The sequence below is a fragment of the Arachis hypogaea genome, chromosome 17, assembly GCF_003086295.3.
Source record: "Arachis hypogaea cultivar Tifrunner chromosome 17, arahy.Tifrunner.gnm2.J5K5, whole genome shotgun sequence".
Lineage (NCBI taxonomy): Eukaryota > Viridiplantae > Streptophyta > Magnoliopsida > Fabales > Fabaceae > Arachis > Arachis hypogaea.
In genome coordinates, this window is record NC_092052.1 from 4,606,641 (window position 1) to 4,626,944 (window position 20,304).

At 26.6% G+C, this 20,304-nt stretch overlaps 2 protein-coding genes and 1 non-coding gene across 3 annotated transcripts; 2 read left to right on the plus strand and 1 right to left on the minus strand.

Annotated features, from left to right (window-relative positions):
- Positions 1-3,838: 3,838 nt before the first annotated feature.
- LOC112762534 (coniferyl alcohol acyltransferase) lies at positions 3,839-7,554 on the plus strand. The gene is made up of 3 exons (XM_025808400.3): positions 3,839-4,320; positions 5,518-5,947; positions 6,905-7,554. Exons 1-3 carry the CDS (start codon positions 3,901-3,903, stop codon positions 7,459-7,461), a joined length of 1,407 nt encoding a protein of 468 aa, XP_025664185.1. The 5' UTR covers positions 3,839-3,900; the 3' UTR covers positions 7,462-7,554.
- A 1,450-nt stretch (positions 7,555-9,004) lies between these two features.
- Positions 9,005-9,164, minus strand: LOC112768569 (U1 spliceosomal RNA). Its single transcript, XR_003185980.1, has one exon. It is a non-coding gene; the product is annotated as a U1 spliceosomal RNA (small nuclear RNA).
- Positions 9,165-16,035: 6,871 nt separating this feature from the next.
- LOC112767296 (phytoene synthase 2, chloroplastic) lies at positions 16,036-19,869 on the plus strand. Its single transcript, XM_025813170.3, has 5 exons — positions 16,036-16,800; positions 17,728-17,778; positions 18,367-18,539; positions 18,650-18,885; positions 19,297-19,869. The coding sequence occupies exons 1-5, from the start codon at positions 16,407-16,409 to the stop codon at positions 19,664-19,666; spliced, it is 1,224 nt and encodes a 407-aa protein (XP_025668955.1). The 5' UTR covers positions 16,036-16,406; the 3' UTR covers positions 19,667-19,869.
- The last annotated feature ends 435 nt before the right edge of the window (positions 19,870-20,304 follow it).

Genomic DNA, 20,304 nt, shown 5'->3' on the forward strand with positions numbered 1-20,304 from the left:
TATGTTAAAATAATATTTTCTTTTAAGTTTAACAAAGAACGAATCTAGATTTTTAAATCATAAAAATTTTAATATTTTATCATAAAATTATTTTTTCTAAAAATTTAAACCGATAAAAAAGAGATATGTTATATATCTACGTGCAACTTGTAAATTTGTTAAGAAAACATAAAAGAGAAAAGCTAGATGTAAAGATACTTTTAACCAACTCAGCTACATAAAAGAAGAAGAACGTGTTGCTGGGGAACAAATTAATTAAGAGACGAAAGAAGAAAAAAACGAAAAAAATAAAGGAAGAGAATAAGGAGGAAGAAAAAATAAAATGATAGATATGTAATAGTGTGTTTCATGCTTTTGTTGTGTTTCATTATTTGTATTTGGCACAACCAACTTCATTCCAAACTCTCATCCATGGACCATGGTGTTAAGAATGCTATGAACCACTTAGAAGAAGCTGCATCCATAACCACACAACAGCATGTATATAGAATCTGATAATTAACATATATATATATAGATATAATTTTTCCTGGTCATTATTCTCTTTGGGTCCTCCAACATCCTTAATTAGTTTGGGATGCAAATTAAACAGAATGATGATGTTGACGACACTTAGTAAAGTGGTGGGTGCTCGATTAATACTCATCAGCAACTACAACCTTATACTCACTAAATGTTTGGAGCCACATGATTCCATGAACTGTTTCACTCTATTTCTCTATGCATATGTTAATTATTGACGAAACAATACATTAAATAATTAAATTGTGAAATTTATAATACTTAATATAACACAGCATTGAATCTGACGATGTCATATTAATATATTATAAAATTGTAATGATTTAATTATATTCAATTTAAAATTTTAGAACTACAAAGAAAATTTATTTTATTTATTTAAGGTGAATGCTACCCAATCCTCTCTAAAATAACATGTAAGTTACCCTTCATTATGTGTCACATTATAATTGGTCCTTATCTTAACCATAGTTGGGTTATTTTATAATTTATTATTCTTAAAATATCAAAGCTCCACTCCCTTTAATTGAAGCACATTCCACTCCTCCATTTTTTGTTCATCACTTCATCACTTCATCACCTAGATTCGGTCCTTCCAAGCACCATCACGTTCGTGACAAGAAGCGCCAACTTCATCGCCATATACTGCCCTCCCACACAACCTCTCTTTCTTTAGTGCATAATCCCTTAGTCACGTCGTTGAATTCCATCGTCTGTAACTTATCCTTCCGAGTATAGCCAGCGCCTCTTTTTGCCATGGATCACTGCTTATCCACATAATTAATGGTTAATTTTGGTTATTAAATTTTTTTATTAAAAAAACATATCTTTATTTAATTACGTGATGGAACATATATTTATATGTAAAATATAATATAATAAAATAAATCTATTCAAAGTATTTACAAGTATAATTAAAATTATAAACATACAAATATAATAATAAAATTTGTACTCCAAACAAATAAACATATTTTTTTATCATACATATATTATTTAAAAAATAAATATATTATTAAAATTAATAACAGAAATTTAAAATGATAAAATTTAACTTTCTTACCATATTTTTTATAGTATTTTTATTTTTTATTTTTTAATTTATTAGTATTTTATTATTTAATTAATAATTAAACAAATTATTTTTATGAAAAATTATTTTTTGTATTATATTAGAGAAGAGACCAATATAGCAGTTTAAAAAATAAATTGTATAAATATTTAAGAGATAAATATGAAATACATATCTAAAATAAATAAAATAGACAAAATAGGAGTACTCTTGAGAAATGGAAAATTATTTTTGTCTGTTTTATTTATTTTAGGCATGTATTTCATATTTATCTCTTAAATATCTATCTATATAATTTACTTTTGTATTTAAAAATTTTAATATTATCTATTTTTTATTTAAAAATTTTTTTTACATTATTTTTTAAACTGTTATATTGGTCTCTTCTTTAAGATAATACAAAAAATAATTTATCATGAAGATAATTTATTTAATCATTAATTAAATAATAAAGTACGAATAAATTAAAAATTAAAAGAATAAAAATACTATAAAAAAATTTGTAAGAAAGTTAGATTTTATCATTTTAAACTTGTGTTATTAATTTTAACAATTTATTATTTTTTAAAATAATTTATGTACGATAAAAATTATGTTTTTTTTATTTTAATTATACTTTTAAGTACTCTAAATAGAGTTATGATATTATATTTTATATATGAATATATGTTCTATCGTGTAATTAAATAAAGATTTATTTTAATAAAAAAATTTAATAGCCAAACTAAATATTACTTAAGTATGTATTTTATATTTATCTCTTAAATATTTATACAATTTATTTTTTAAACTGTTATATTGGTCTCTTCTCTAATATAATATAAAAAATAAATTTTCATACAAATAATTTGTTTAATTATTAATTAAATAATAAAGTACTAATAAATTAAAAAATAAAAAATAAAAATACTATAAAAAATACGGTAAAAAAATTAAATTTTATCATTTTAAATTTCTGTTTTTAATTTTAATAATATATTTATTTTTAAATAATATATGTATGATAAAAAAATATGTTTATTTGTTTGGAGTACAAATTTTATTATTATATTTGTATGTTCATGATTTTAATTATATTTTTAAATACTTTGAATAGATTTATTTTATTATATTATATTTTACATATAAATATATGTTCCATTACGTAATTAAATAAAGATATATTTTTTTAATAAAAAAATTTAATAACCAAATTAACCATTAATTAACCAAATTAAGTAGTGATCCACGGCAAAAAGAGGCGCTGGCTATACTGGGAAGAGAGGTTGTGTGGAAGGGCATGGCGATGACGTTGGCTTGGAAGGACCAAATCTAGGTGATGAAGTGATAAACAAAAAATAGAGAAGTGGAATGTACTTCAATTAACGGAAGTAGAGCTTTGATATTTTAAGAATAATAAATTATAAAATAACCCAACTATGGTTAAGATAAGGACCAATTACAATGTGACACATAATGAAGGATAACTTACATGTTATTTTAGAGAGGGTTGGGTAGCATTCACCTTTATTTAAAGGTATATATATGCTTTGGAATATAATTGACTAAGTTATAGGCGGCATTGGAATATAATTGACTTATAGTATACCTGCCTATACAAGTATTGAACGTTTCTTTTGGTGATATAATAATAATAATAATAATAATAATAATAATAATAATAATATATTAAGCTGTAATGAATAGTCAGTACAACGAATCACTTTTACTAAAAACAGTAATTAGAGAAACTTCTCCTCACTATATATACGTAGTCCACATGCATGCATATATACTAATTTTATATTATAAGTTATTCTTATGATGCTTAAAAAGTAGTGTCTAATATTTTAAAAAAAATTAAAAATATAAAATAAATAATCTTTAAATATTTAAAATTTATTATAAAAAATATATTAGACAAAAATTAGATACCAATAATAAGTATCTTTTTTAAATATTTTAAATTTATTACAAAAAATAAATTAAACAAAAATTAAATACTAAATAATAAGCATCATTACATTTTTAATATTATATTAATTAATGTATCATTAAAAATATAAAAATAAATTACCTTTAAATATTTAAAATTTATTATAAAAAATATGTTAGACAAAAATCAGATACCAAATAATAAGCATCATAAAATTTATTATATTATATTAATTAATTTATCTTGTTATTTATATGTACCTATCTTCGCTACTACTATCTATATATAACACAAGCAACCTTGCTAATTTGTTCATGATTAATCAACAATACACAAACCAATACAGAAGTTGGCTTGTTAGTGTTGAGTTTTTGACCATTGAGTTCAAATAATGGGTATTGGAAACAAGGAAGAAGTATTGAAAGTGAAAATAAGAAAAGAGGAAGTGGTGGTAGCAGCCATGCTTCCCATGCAAGACCATTGGCTACCACTCTCAAACCTTGACCTTCTTCTTCCACCGCTTGATGTTGGTGTTTTCTTTTGCTATGATAATACAACAATGAGCTTTGGATCAATGGTGGGGTCCCTTAAGAATGCATTGTCTGAGGCTTTGGTTTCCTATTATGTCTTTGCTGGTGAGGTGGTGCAAAACTCCATGGGTGAACCTGAGATTCTTTGCAATAACCGTGGGGTTGATTTTATTGAGGCTGAGGCTGATGTTGATCTCCATAATCTTAACCTCTATAACCCTGATGAATCCATTGAAGGCAAGTTTGTTCCAAACAAGAAGCATGGCGTCCTTGCTGTTCAGGTATATCTCTATTTTAATTTAGAGAGATTTGAGATATATTTTTTTGAGGAATGTTAGGGCAAGCAACTTTTGTGATTTGTAGCCATTAAATGGCCATCAATGATGATTTTAATAGTGTGAGATTGGTATGAGATTTCATCTAATGACTCACCTTAACAAAGTTGCTGGCCCCTAGACTTTTCCATATTTTTTTATTGGTGAAAAGTGAAAACTCAGGTGCAATCGACTTCACGTGAAGCGGCTCTTAGTTATCAACTTCACGTGAAGTAAGTCCACTTGAGTTTTCACTTTTTTTTATTCTAAAATATTCTTCATTATTATTGTATATGTTTACGACAAAAATTTGTTATTTTGAAGAGTTTCATTTAATGTCTTAACAGTGCAAAAAAATCTATACAATCAACAAATTAGATTTATATATTTAAATAACTATTTTAAATAATGAGTTTGAAAAATAAATTAATTATTTTTACAGATTTGATAATAGGCCCACTACTAAAAAAATTACTTTTTAGTTGAGCTGCTAATATTTATCGGGAATTGGACATTAGTTATTTTATAGTTTATAATTTTAATAGTAATTATACAATTGTTAATAAAAAACATTTATGGCGGCAAAAATTATATAATTTTCATTATAACAAATAATAATAACGGTAAATATATAATTGTCATAAAAATATAAGTTAAATAAGATAGAAGCTACTCAGATAAAGACGTCTAAAATGTTTTTTTTTAAAGATATTTTTTAATAATTAAAATTTAACACATATAATCGATTAAATCGTGTTATTTTTATTAAAATTAGGCCAAACAAATTAATTTGACTGAAAAATGATGAATCAAATTTTGAACTGATCTAAATTAATATTAATTTTGAGAATCTCTTATATTTTATTATGATTACGTACGTCTATATATTTGTATCTGTTAACTAATACACTAATATTTATTATCAATCTAACTAATTATTGATTAACAATAACCTATAATAAGTATTATTTATGCTAAAGAAAAAAATATAAATTTTCAATTTAACAGTGGGTTTAATTTTACAGAAGAAAAGAATTTCCATTTGATCCTATATATCTAATAGAATATTTTAGGTTGTTAGATTATATTTATATGAAAAATGATAATACTTATATTTTGGTTTGATTATTGTAATTAAAGATGATCTTAGATAAATTTATGCAGGCAACTTCACTAAAGTGTGGTGGGTTAATAGTAGCATGTAGTTTTGACCATCGCATCGCAGATGCTTACAGTGCAAACATGTTTCTCGTATCATGGGCCCAACTATCGCAGCCCACAAAGCCCACCATCTTAACTCATCAACCTTGTTTTCGTCGCTCCCTCCTCAGCCCACAACGCCCCCCTTCAATCCACCCTTCAATTGACCGCATGTATGTTCCCTACACGGATCTCCCACCTCCATCCAAGCCCGAGCCCAATACGAAGCCCGATCTCGGCCCAGTCATCAGCCGGTTATACTACATCACCGTTGAACAACTCAATCACATACAGACACTTGCAACCTCAAATAGTGCTAAGCCCACAAAACTTGAGTCCATGTCAGCGTTCTTGTGGAAGTTGGTAGCTTCAGCCGCTATTTCCTCCGAAACTGGTAAATTATGCACAATTTACTTTCAATACCTTATATTATAGGAAGAATTTTAAGTGTATCGGAAACATTGGTATTTCAGTTTTTTAACCGTTGATCTGAATTATAAAAAATATATATAATATATATTAATTAAAATCAACGGTTAAAATAACTAGAACATCGGTGTTCTCGATACACTTAAAATTTTTTCTATATTATATACATAATATATCTACGAACTTGCTTGGCTTTATTAAGAAATTACATGATAATTAACTGTTTATCTTTTTTATTTTATTTTATTTTTTTTATCAAAGATAGGACAACCTCTTAATTGAATATGAAGAGACTATGTCATTTGAACTATAATTTATATTTGTCAAACTAATAACGAATTAACTATCCTCAATAGAAAGAAAAAGAATATATATATATATATATATATATATATATATATATATATATATATATATATATATATATATATATATATATATATATATATATATATATAAGTGCGTACATTTTACAATATTAGTGACTTGGTGTATATCAAAATTTATAACCGTTATTTTAAATATTTTACACCTAATCAAATTCATCTAGCGTTTAAATGAATATTTAAATAATAATTATTTTTATTAACGTGATAATATATCATTAAATTTTTAAATAATTTACAAAATATAAAAAACATTTATATAAAGACTCATATCTTGTTAACTAAAGTTATCATATTTTTATTAACGGAAAATATATTTCATATATATTTTTTTTTGTATGGATAATATTAAGTATACATTAAAATCAGTTATTAGTATAAAATATATATTAAAATATAAACATTTCAAAAATATGTTTAGCTCACATTTTTAAAATTACTAATTAAGTGACCGATAAAAAATAATAAATTCTGTTGTGATGCAATATTTCTATATAATGTATTCACAACTTGAAATCCAATAATACAATATATAGGTTGCAACAAAAGGGTGAGTGTTGCTAAGATGGGTGTGATCGTTGATGGAAGAAGGAGACTTAGCAATGGCAAGAAGATGAAGGAAGCAATGATGAGTTCTTACTTTGGAAACGTGCTTTCCATTCCATTTGATGGCAAACCAATAAACGAGCTGGTGGAGAAGCCGCTGAGTGTGGTGGCGGAGGAGGTTCGCGAAATCGTAAAGGCAGCGGCTACGGAAGAACACTTCTTAGGACTAGTTGACTGGGTGGAAGCACTCCGGCCAATTCCAGCATTGACCCGAATTTATTGTGAAACCGGTGAAGGTCCATGTTTTGTGGTGTCTTCGGGACAAAGATTTTTCGAGTCAAAGGTTGACTTTGGTTGGGGAGAGCCTGTGTTTGCATCGTATCATTTTGCATGGGGTGGTGATTGTGGATATGTTATGCCAATGCCTAGTCCTAAAGGAAATGGTGATTGGGTGCTCTACATGCACCTCCACAATAAGCTTTTGCAATTCATAGAGTCTCATTTTTCTCATGTCTTTCAACCTTTATCTTGGGACTACCTTAATTAGCTTGCTAAATAATGTTGAATCATCTTGTTTAAAGTTTGGTTTAAGTAAATATATGTATGTTGTTACCAACTTTTACATAATTATTCTTTATCATTTGGATATATAATATGGGATCTTAGAAAGAAATAATGTATCTAAAATCAAATACTCATTGGTAATTAGCTATAAACGAGTGAACTGATAATCTTAAGTACCTTCAATGGATTGGATAACTTCTAATTCTAGGTACATAACACACCCACACATTCTTCATACATTTACTAGATTTTTTTTTTTGATTACAATCCCTAAGATTTGAACCCGAGACTTTTGAGATGGGAAAGAGGAAATATGCTATGTGAGTTAAGGCTCATTGGCCACTGGTTCTATATTCTAGTCTGTTATCTTAGGTAGCGTTTGTTTTGAGGTACTGGGACAGAGACTAGGAGACTGAGACTCACTATTATGTTTGTTGGCTCAGAGATTGGTATTAAAATTGCTGTCTCTGTCTCCAAAATTTTAGTATTTCAGTACCTCCAAAAAGTGAGGACAAAGGGGACTGAAATTTTTAGACACAGAGATTGAAACTTTAATAATATTTTATACCTAAAATACTCTCGTTTCAATTAATTAATTTCAATTTTATCATTTGTTCAAATTAAATTAGAGTTTTATTTTTGTTTCAATTTCTGTCTTTCAATTTACACCAAATAAAATACTGAAATTTATTTCAATCTCTGTCTCTTAGTCTCTGTCTCTCAATATCAATCTTTCAGTTTCTGTCTCTCCACCAAACACTACCTAATTTTTTAAGAATCTAATGAATAATGATATTGGTAACATGATATGTTTTTTGGTCATGCGTGAGTCAACTTATTGTACATTTTTTTGGTCATGTTCTCTTTCCCATCAATTGCGGGCCTTGCTTTATTGTATATGTTTTAGCCCACTATGGTTAGGGTCATTACTCATTACCAATTAATCAATAATTTCAAACAAAAAAGACAAAACAAAAAAAATTTATATCGTATGAATTAGTATTATAAACCCCTGACCAAAAAGAAAGATTTAGTATTACAAACCAAAATCAAGCAATGAACTACAGTATTTGAATTTATTTTTTGTACTTCCAAAGTCAACCATTTTATTGGTAATTCCAAAATCAAAAGAAATCCCACCAAAGTTATATATTAACACTTATTTAACGTACAATTGTAAGACTTGGACTCTATTGGACTCTGATTAAGTAATAGGTATTATTTTCCTGATGGAACTAACAATATAAATGAAACTAATTACATAACTTGATTGCACTTTGCTGTAGGTTGAGAAAGTTTTTTTCTTTTTTGGACATAGAGTTTGAGAAAGTTAAAAAAAAAAAAAAGAGTAATCACTGAATCGAGACAAAAGAATAAAAAATTACTCAAACGATTTAGGCCCACTAGTAGAGTTACATACCTATAATAAATTGGGCTCATTAAAAGAAGTTCAAAGTACAAAAACCAAACGCTCATTGTAAGGCCCAACAAAAAGGGTCTAACAAATAGATTTGAACTAGAATTGGATAGGGGCCGCGCGAACGCAGGCCCCACTGCCACAAATTATGATGTAGGCTCCACCACTTGGGTAGACCTTAAGCTGGCACCCTTTCCAAGTGCAATGAAAGTCACCAGCCTAGGCCATGGGCCTTCTTGATCGCCCATTGACCCCATCCAGGTAAGTATGTTGCTCAATTCCACACACTTCATTTTTATAACTCCACCTTCTATACTCCCTCGTTCTCCTCTTCGATGTGAGAGCCTTGCGTAACCCAATAGCAATTAAGTACCCTGTTCTACCATGGATTACAAAACACATTAAGTTTCTCACAATTAACTTGAACTAATTCTTCTGTGATGAAAACTTAATATCGTCATATATAAGTTTAAAGTTTTAAATTTATATATTGTATAAATATATTTAAATTTTGAGAAATAATATATTTAAAGTTTCAAATTATATATTGTATAAATATAGTTAGTCTTTTTATACTGTATAACTGTCTATTATTGATTCTGAAAAAAATTCAAGTTTTAATCCCTACACTATCTTGGAGGGCTATACTTTATATTAACTTTTTTAACATAAAAAATTTCAATACTGATTCTTTAGATGCTAATGAGTCAAAGAATGATTTTTAGTGAATTTTTAGAAATCGTTTATTGTTCCATTTTAAATTTATAAGTTTATAAAAATATAGATTTTCTGGGATTTGAACTAAAACACAAAAATTAGATTTCTATTCTTATTCGTTTTGATTTTTTTGATATTTTATTTGAACTCAGATAGGGTATTTTCGGGCAATTTACATAAATAAATTGTTTGCCTCTCAAATTTACGCAATTATATTGTTTCAAATATGAAGACATTTTCATATATTTATAGAAATCGTCACTGCCAGTAGCGGTTTACCAAAACACATAATTCACTATAGCCAGCAGCGGATTATATGTGAATGGGGAAACACAGAAACCGCTAGAGGCTGTCGCGGTTTCTGTTTATTGATGTTTGGCCATAAACAGCTACTGGCAGTAACGGTTTATGTGTATTGGGACATGTGCGTAAACCGCTGGAGACAGCAGCGGTTTACGTTGAGTATGGAAACAAATAGTAAAACTAATATTTATCTAAAAAAATAATTACAAAATAAATAATTAATGGTATATATTATTTAAATAATATCATAAATAAAAAAATTTAATTTATCATTTCACAGTATAATTTAAAAAATATAACTATGCATGTAATAAATTTTTTATTTGTATTTATTATTAAAAGTGAGACCAAATTACAAATAAAAAAATACAATACTCAAAATATTAAATTATAAATTGCGTAAATAATATATATTTTCTGTAATTGTAGAAACTTTTTGTTAAAATTATATTTTATTTAAATATTTAAAAAATTAAAATAAAATTAATTTTTAATTTTTAATTTTAAATTTTAAAATATAAATTTTTATATATTTATTAAATCTATATTGATAGAGAGGTATAATTATTCTGATAGATATTAGTAATTTTATTTTTTTAAATTTATAAAAATAATTCATAAGAATATAAAATTTTATCAATTAATATGTATTTAAAAATCATCTTTAAACTTTAGCCATATAACTCAAAAGGTCATTGCATTTATATTTTCTAAGATTTTAAAAAATAAAAACTATTTGTATTTTATAGTTGATTGATTGGATAAATAATAGTGATAGCATCATAATTTTGATGAATAAAATAGAAAATATAAATATGTATGTAATAATTTTTTTTTGTATTTATTATTAAGATGAGGCTAAATAGCAAATCAAAGGGTGAGTACTCACAAAGTACTAAAATATATAAACTAAGACTATTTTTTTTTATCTTTATCCCATCTAAAACTCATGAATGATAGAATAATTTATTTTTAGTAAAAAATTCACTAAAGTATACATTTTTTTTTAAAAAGTTACTTTATTTTTTATCCATATAAATCATATGATTGCAAACAAATATATACTCAACGTAAACCGCTGCTGCCTCCAACAATTTACGCACGTGTCTCAATACACATAAACGTTACTGCCAATAGCGGTTTATGGTCAAGCATCAATAAACAGAAACCGCAACAGCCTCTAGCGGTTTCTGTGTTTCCCCATTCACATGTAATCCACTGCTGGCTATAGCGGATTATGTGTTTTGATAAACCGCGATTTCTATAAATATATTAAACAATGTATTTACATCTTCATATTTGAAACAATTTATTTACGTAAATTGGCCTTTATGTTTTAAAGTTAATAATTAACTTAAAACTAATAAATGTCAATAATTTGTATCAATACTAAATCGAATTAGGCTGATTCGATTTATTATATATGTGTTGTTCAATAATAAATCGAATCTAGTTGATTCGATTTATTACTCATTGACTATATTTTGAATATTAATCTTTAGTAATTCGAATCAAATAACTTCGATTTAATATCATAATGTAATTCGAATTAAATCAATTTGATTTATATAAATATATAAATTGAGATATTTATATAACGTTTTTCATTTTAGAACTATTAAATAATATTGATGACTCCTTAATTTATTTAGATTACCCTTCATATGGTCATCTATATAAGATTGTACTAAAAAAGGAGGTTGATTATTATCCTGAGAAATTGAAGGAAGAAAATAAGATTATTATTACTGTTACTCTTTAATGTTTTGTACTTATGTACTTATGTTGTTGGAAATAATCATCATCTATGCTTATGGTTCAGTTTCCAAAGTCACATGGAATGAAATAATGGATGTGAATAAACCGCGACTCCCTTCCATGTTTTTTGGTTTTTTCATTTAAAACCTCTACACCTTATAAAACCAATAAGTTTAGGACTGAAGAAATGTCACCATTATCCAAATGTTATAATTGGATCGGATAATTAATTAAATATCAAAGATAATTGTAAAATTTTTAATAATATTAAAAACAAAAAATAAATTTTACCTAATTATATAACTATTATAACCACTATAATTATAGTCACCATATACCATGCAACCTTTTATCACATTTGTCATTTTTTTTATTATAAGTCTCCATATGTATTGTTAGTTGTTGATTTTCCCTCTAGTGTCTAAAAAATCTCTCATATCATGGCACCATAGCTTGTGCATGTTGGAAGAGTCAAAATTTGAAAATGTACTTATTGAATCTTTGTTTGATAGTAATAGCAACCCTTTTTCCATTCCCTTTGGCTCAGAATGCCAACTGTGGCCTTATCTCAATCACGTACTTGTCCAAATACATTCACCACAAAAATCATACCAAAAAAAAAAGGGACTAAACTAAAGGACCTTTTCAGATTCCAAAAGTACATGAAAGCATATCCTTGAGGCTTAAATTTCATAAAAAAAAATTCAAGTGGTCGGTTCACTCGTCTGCTTAAACTAGCAAATATCGAGGGTTTAAAACTTCGAATTTCGTATTGTGTATACAGCAGTTTATTAGTTAACAACAAACTCTTAAATTAAGTTTAGATCCGTGATGAACTAGTCGTTAAATTACCAATTGAGAGATACCGTGAGAAACCGAAAAATTTTATAAGGAAGAATAATACATGCATATATAGAGCACCAAGCACCCAACTTTGTGAGACGACACTTCAAATCAAAATCTTAAACTATGCTAAATTCCATGCCTCATAAATGAAAATATATATGTTTCTTTCAAACAATTACTAGCCGTCTACTAGCACAAAAAATAATACTGAAGAAAGCAAATGTTTTGATTTGACTGATTTCTAAGTAGTAATTGAGATTTATAACTTTTTTATAAGATGCAATGTAAATCATATTATATATTGCAATAATGATGAAATAATAAGTCTTAGAAAAAATGGTCATTTTATCAGCATGCTTAAATTTTGGATCTTACTCTATTTTAATTATATTATGCATATCTAGGAAGTCAATTTTTTCAACAAATATCAAATAATTTTTTTAAATTTTAAATTATACCTTTTAAATTCTAAATTTTTAAATAAAAAAAATAATTTTATAATAAAATAAAATAAAATAAAATAAAATAAAATAATATTAACTAATTAAAAATTAATTTTTTATACCTATTCTCAATTTAAATTAAAAGTTAATTTTTCTTCTGATCCTGACTATTTACTTGAAAGACAAAACGTCTTTTTGTAATTTAAATTTTTTTAATTAATTTTTAACTATCTAAATAATTGATCTAAATGATTCTTGTTATTAGACTAAGTGGTTCTAATACAACAGCAATTAATCATTTACAAGAATCGCTTATATTAGTTACTTAAATTATTTGAGACCAATTAAAATTTTAGAATTATAAAAAAGTGTTTTGTCTTTCAAATAAATAGTGAACGACAAAAAAAAGGTCATTTACTCTAACATTTATGCATGCATGTAAATAATTTATTGATTTGCATGGCTAAAAAGGGTGTGGCCTAAAAGCTTGAAGAATGAGAGGCACACACGCAATTGCTTGAATCTTAGGTTTGCTTCAATTTCTGCCACCACTGAGTTATTATCAACTTCCTCAAATGGTGAGGACACAAAAATGCACGTGATACTGTGTTTCAATTTTTGACTTATTTCCCCTCTTATTTAATTTGTTACTCCTAATAAGCTAATTTTAAAATAATACATAACTAAAAAAAAAAAATTTGAAGAGCAAAATAGTTTGTGTGTTTAATTAGTTTAATGATCCAGATATATTATTAATCTTTTAAAATAATTGATTATTTCTTATGTCTCTTTCAAATTAATTATTTCTGAAAATCAAATAATAAAATAGTCAAAATCCTTATATGATGTTAAATTTAATGTATTTATTATGTGCGAATAATTAAAAATAAAGAAAAACTCTATTATATATTGAATATATAGATTTATTATTATTGTTGAGATGGTGGTAATAATGGGGTGGTTGTAGACTTGTAGTTGTTGAGGTCCTTAATTTATAAAGGGAAAGGAAACTATTTTAATAAATACATTAAATAAATTGAAAGTAATATAAAAAAAATAATTGTTTCAAAAAATTAATAATCTATTAGTAATGTTGTTTTGTTTAGTTAATAATCTGTGGGTAAATTGTAGAGAGAGATTCTATTTTACTTGTACTTATTTTATAACCATTCTTCTTTTATTATATTTTTATTTACTCCTCTTAAATAATTTTGTAATAATGAATCAATGTGAAAGAAAACAATATTCTCGTTCCATACCATACATATTGCTACGTAAATATCCGTTCCAAAATTTAAGTTGATAAGAATAGTAAAATATACATAAATAATTATATTTTTAATATTTATCTTTTTTAAGTAAGAATAATTTTTTGTAGGTCTTCAGTTCCATCCCTGGGCTTATTAAATATGAAGCAAGTTGCAAATGAGAACCACATGGTCTTGTACTTATTATATCAAAGCGGTTCTGGATGAAGATGAAGATTACACAAAAAAATTAGAAGAAAACAAAGTGCGTGGTTGACACTTTGGCAATGGAAGTTCTTTTGTGGATTGAAGGCAAGCCATGTGTTAGATTAATTTGGAAAAGTTAACGTAAGAATTTTACAATCCCCATGTCTAAATAGTTTGGTTGTCATATGATAATATACTACCTCATCACTTGTCGTTTTATTTGGTGTTTAATTCATGTCCATGCATCATGTGCTACGTCTATACTTGTTAATTGCTCTATGTGCTTAATTAATTTTAGAAATAAGAAATTATTGATTTTAGAAAAAATATTTAAAAGGGTTAATAATATTTCAAAAGATATCTTAGTTGATTTTAGGGTTAATACGATTTTGGTTTTTAAGATATAAGCTGAAAATGTTTTTTGCCCTCAACCCTCTTTTTTTCTTTTTTATATATAAGATCGTCTCTAAGATTTAAAACCAAATTTTAAAATTATTTTTTTTCTTAAATATTAAATTTTTGGACTAAATTATTCATAACAAAAAAATTATAAAATAAAAAATAAAAGATAAAAAAAGTGTTAGTTTATGCTCCTATGAAGTAGAAAAGAAATAAGAAAAAGGGAGAAGAGAAGAAAAAGAAGAAGTTGTCCACAATAATCCATCTTTGCATTGGCTTTCGCTGTCACCTCTGTACAATTTTGGTCTTTAAGGCAAGGACAATTTTAAAACTAAGTTAAAATTTAGGGACGATTTTGTATGCAAAAAAAGGTTAGAGACAAAATTTTTTTTCGAAGGGATCAAAATTGTACTTAACCCTTGATTTTATTTGTTTGAACATATGTATGTATGTGTATATATGTATGTATGTATGTATGCATAACCATATTAATATAATCATATGCATGTGTTCCTGAGCTTGCTACTGTCTCATTAACTTGATATATTATATATGTAATAAGATCCCAGTATATATGCCATCTCATCAGTTGGGATCAAATCTTCTTAGTGTTGGATGCATGGATTCCTTTTTCTTTTTTTTTTTCCCTATACTCTCACTATTATAAAACCCAATTTTTTTTATTTTTCTTTAAAAATTTATTTGAAAATAATATATTGTACCAATCAAGTAGTCTGAATATCATTTGAACCCAGTTTAAATAAATAACTTAATTAAACTTAAACAATAAATACTTATATTAAAAGTAACTTATAAATAAGTTATTTTATATTTAATTTTTTAGTCTTAAAAGTATTTATTTTAAAAGAAGAGTGATAAAATAATTTTTATTATGAGAGAAGTAATTTTTTTTTTACTTCTTCGTAATATAAGCACTTAAATAACTTTTTAAAAAGTTACAATTTGATTTTAAAAATTGTACTAATGCAAACATTAATACTATAACTTTTCATAAATAAAAAAAAATTACTTTTGAACCTATCCAAACAGACTCTTAAAATTTTTAATATATATATATATAAGAGCAGTGTAAATAGTAAATATATTAATGCATGTGTGATGCTGGTAGTGAATAATGAATATTTATTATTATTATTATTATTATTATTATTATTATTATTATTGAAGAGATATAAACCATACAAGTAATACTTCCAAGTATGAAAGCAAAAATCAAAATATTGGACCACATACACATACAGGGTACCCCCTTTTAATTTCTAGCGTCAATTTAAATAAAAAGGCCAAAAAAAAAAGTAGAGAAAAAAGAAGTTTATGAAATTCAGGATTATTAATTACTATGCCACTGTCCATACGTTTACATGTGTTGGCTAAGGTTTGCAATCACAAATGAAATCATAAATCACAATTTTTATTTATTTTTTATTTTCAGTCCTCTCTCTTTCTCTCTCTATATGTATATATATTGAGAAACATAAACATAGTGAAAATTTAACCTCAGAAAAACAAGTACTAGTACATTATATTCTCAAAAAGTAACTAATTTTTGTGAAAATTGAGGAATTGAGATATGTCAACTACTACTTGTGTTGTTGTTTGGGTGAGTTGTGGATCCAAATTAGAGAAAATTACAACAACAACTCATCAAAAAAGTGTTGTTAAGTGTTCTAATAACAATAATGATAATAACAAGATGAGATTCACAAGTATTGGTTCTTGTTCTTCTTCTTGTGCTCTTTCAAGTGCGGCAGTGGCAGCATCAGTGCCTTCAAGATCATCGGAGGAGAAGGTGTACGAGGTTGTTCTCAAACAAGCAGCACTTGTGAGAGAACAGAGAAGAAGAAGAATCATTGAAATTGATGGTGATGATGATGATGATTTCATGAGCAACTTGGATCTCTTGAATGCAGCTTATGATCGTTGTGGTCAAGTTTGTGCTGAGTATGCTAAGACTTTCTTCCTTGGTATGTATCAACTTGCTTAATTAATTAATTAATTACCTTCATTTTTCATATTATTTTCTTTTTTTTTTTAAATTATTATTTTTCTGAAAGAAGAAGAAGAAGAGAATTTGTATTGAAACAACTAAATTTATATACAAATATATAGTGATTGATTTTGGTGTATTCAGTAATATTTTTTAAATTAAAATGATTGTTGTGACTGTGATTCTGAACTGTAGTTTAATTAAAATAATGTATTAATTTGTCCCCTACACACAGTTTAATTTCTTACAAAAGTTTATACAGCAGAATGAAGATTTTGATTGATCATTGAATTAAGATTTAAGAATAATGAGAAAATAGTCTTGTAGTTTTCAAAACTCATTAATCATTATTTCTTACGTATATTTACAATTTTTTGAAAGCAATACATAATTGAGTTGCTGATAACTGTGAAATGAAAAAATCTTGATATAAAAATTTAGGTAAAGTTAATAACTGAAAATCGTTAAATTATTTAATAAGTTTGATTAAATTATTATTTAATGACTCTTAATTATTAACTTTACGTAAAGTTTTTTATTTTAATATTAAATTATTAACGTATATCCTTAAACTTGTTTAAAATTAATCACTTAGTGATCCATAATTATTAATTCAATTCCATAAATAGCACTAAGAACTACCGCTTTTTAAGCACGTTGTTTGTTTCCTTTTATACATCTTTAATCAATGCATTTGGATACGCATACACTTCTTGCTACCCATGTTAGTTGATTTTGATTCCATTTAGATTATTATACATAAGAGTTTACCACTATGTCCTCGTAAAATATTATAATAATTGACATAATTTCTTATTCCAAAGGAATAGTAATTAGTGTAATTAGTTAATTGGTAACATATGAAGTTGAGTTATTGACCTTTTCTTTTCCCTGCAAATTATAGGCACACAATTGATGACCGAAGAACGCAGAAAAGCCATATGGGCAATTTATGGTATGTATATATTTATTTTGAAAAGAAACAAATCAAATAAAATTTGTCTAATGAAATTTTTATGTTGAAGCATTTTACCAAATTCAATCATACTAAGTGTATACAAAAAAATTAGCCACTAAATTAATTATCTGTATAAAATATATATTGGAATACAAAATATACATAAAACAAAAGTTAAATGACATCTATTTTATATATAAATTTATTGTAAGGTGAAAACTCATGTGCAGTCGACTTCACGTGAAGTTATATCTGAGAGCGTTAGATGATTTGACTAATTTGACTAAATTTTAATCTAATGCTTTCACCTATCAACTTCACGTGAAGTCGACTGCACCTGAGTTTCCACCTTATTGTAATTGAAGATGATTGGATTTTTATTATTGAAAATAATAACTGTTCACATAAAAAATTAAATTAATTTTTATGTAAAAATAAGAATTTAATTTTTATACATCACATAATGTCACAACAGTAAAAATAATTACCTTTACATTAACAGCATGAATGATCGTCTAAAAGAACGAATATGATTGCATGTGTAAAACGCGTTATTGCATCAAAATTAAACTCGTATTGTTGCAGTGTGGTGCAGAAGAACAGATGAACTAGTGGATGGTCCAAATGCATCACATATAACTCCAACAGCATTGGACAGATGGGAGCAAAGATTGAATGATGTCTTCCAAGGTAGACCTTATGATATGTTTGATGCTGCTCTCTCTCACACTGTTTCTAACTACCCTGTTGATATTCAGGTAATTATATAACTACTACTTCACTTAACTTATTAATTACTTCTTGAATTGAAGAAGTAGGAATAATACTGAATGAATTTGTGTGTTATTGTGTTTGAATGAATATGTAGCCATTTAAGGACATGATAGAAGGGATGAGAATGGACCTAAGAAAATCAAGATACAACAACTTTGATGAGTTGTACCTTTATTGCTACTATGTTGCTGGGACAGTGGGACTCATGAGTGTCCCTGTTATGGGGATTGCACCTGATTCTAAGTCTTCCACTGAGACCATTTACAATGCTGCTTTGGCACTTGGCATTGCAAATCAACTTACCAACATTCTCAGAGATGTTGGAGAAGAGTAAGCTTCTCTTCTTTTAACACTATCTACCATGTACTACCTGGTTGTTTACCTTAAATGTTCGATTTTCGGTTAATTCAATTGAACTGACTGATTTAGTTATATTTTTATAAATATATATTTTTTTGTTTAATTTTGATGCATCTGTTTTTTTAGGTGATCATTCAGGTAGTTAACGTAAAAAGTAGTTATTTTTGCTTATGTAATATTATTTGTGTAAAACTATTTTATACTGGCAGTGCATCAGAATTAAATTCTATATTTTTAATTTCGCAGTTAATTTGTTTTGTTAAGTGCTGACATGAGAATGACAAGATGAAATGTTGACCTAAAAAAGTGGCAAGTTAATTAATTAAGACTAAATGATTGAAAAGTGGAAGAAATTGAAAGTGAGTTGGATAATGATTGTAGTGCAAGAAGAGGAAGAATATATCTGCCACAAGATGAACTAGCACAAGCAGGGCTATCAGAAGAAGACATATTCAATGGAAAAGTAACAGATAAATGGAGGAACTTCATGAAGGGACAAATAAAAAGGGCAAGAATATTCTTTGATGAGGCAGAGAAAGGTGTGTCAGAGTTGAACTCAGCAAGTAGATGGCCTGTTTGGGCATCATTGTTGTTGTATAGGCAAATCTTGGATTCAATTGAAGCCAATGATTATAACAATTTCACAAAAAGAGCTTATGTTGGACAAGCTAAGAAGCTTTTGTCACTACCTGCTGCTTATGCTAAGGCTTTTTTAGGTCCTCAAAAGTTGACTAAGATGATCATGAGATGATCATCATCAACATAATAATTGTGTCATACCATCATATCAGTTAAGTGTTTTTTTTAATTATGTTTGAAGATCTCATCATGTTCACTAGACTTTTTAGATAGCTACAATACAAAATGTGGATACTTTTGAAGTTAGGTTTGTATACATATCAAGCAGAAAAGAAGAAGATTATATTAAAGTGAAATAATCCATTCATTTAATCATTTTATTTGCAAGCATCAATTGACACTGTTCTTCAACTCCTCTCCTTCTTCCTATATTAAGAAATTGATCCTGACAAAAACAAAGAGACATGAAAGTTTATAAAATGAAAAATCTATTAACTTAAATATATATTGAAAGTGAGTTAAACAATATATGTATTTATATATAAATACATAATAACTGATTTGATAGTTAATTTTTTGCGAACACATAATATTTTTATATATATAATCTCAATAAAGTGAAAAATAAAATGGTATATAGGGAAACCAAAAAGAAGTACTAAGAATATGATTACTCATAACAAGGTTTTATGCTACTCTTTTTCCTCTGCATCTGGTTGTTATTTAATTATTTTTTTCTTCTTTTTACATGCCAAATGGATTCTGCTTATGTTCCTCTTTCTCATGGCACTCCCCAAACAGCATTTGCAT

Excerpts from the sequence above, each read along its gene's own strand:
- LOC112762534 (XM_025808400.3), top strand. The coding sequence starts at position 3,901 with ATGGGTATTGGAAACAAGGAAGAAGTATTGAAAGTGAAAATAAGAAAA. Across the intron at positions 4,321-5,517 it reads ATGGCGTCCTTGCTGTTCAG|GCAACTTCACTAAAGTGTGG; the intron begins GTATATCTCTAT and ends AAATTTATGCAG. Across the intron at positions 5,948-6,904 it reads CGCTATTTCCTCCGAAACTG|GTTGCAACAAAAGGGTGAGT; the intron begins GTAAATTATGCA and ends TACAATATATAG.
- LOC112767296 (XM_025813170.3), top strand. The coding sequence starts at position 16,407 with ATGTCAACTACTACTTGTGTTGTTGTTTGGGTGAGTTGTGGATCCAAA. Across the intron at positions 17,779-18,366 it reads AGCCATATGGGCAATTTATG|TGTGGTGCAGAAGAACAGAT; the intron begins GTATGTATATAT and ends GTATTGTTGCAG. Across the intron at positions 18,886-19,296 it reads CTCAGAGATGTTGGAGAAGA|TGCAAGAAGAGGAAGAATAT; the intron begins GTAAGCTTCTCT and ends TAATGATTGTAG.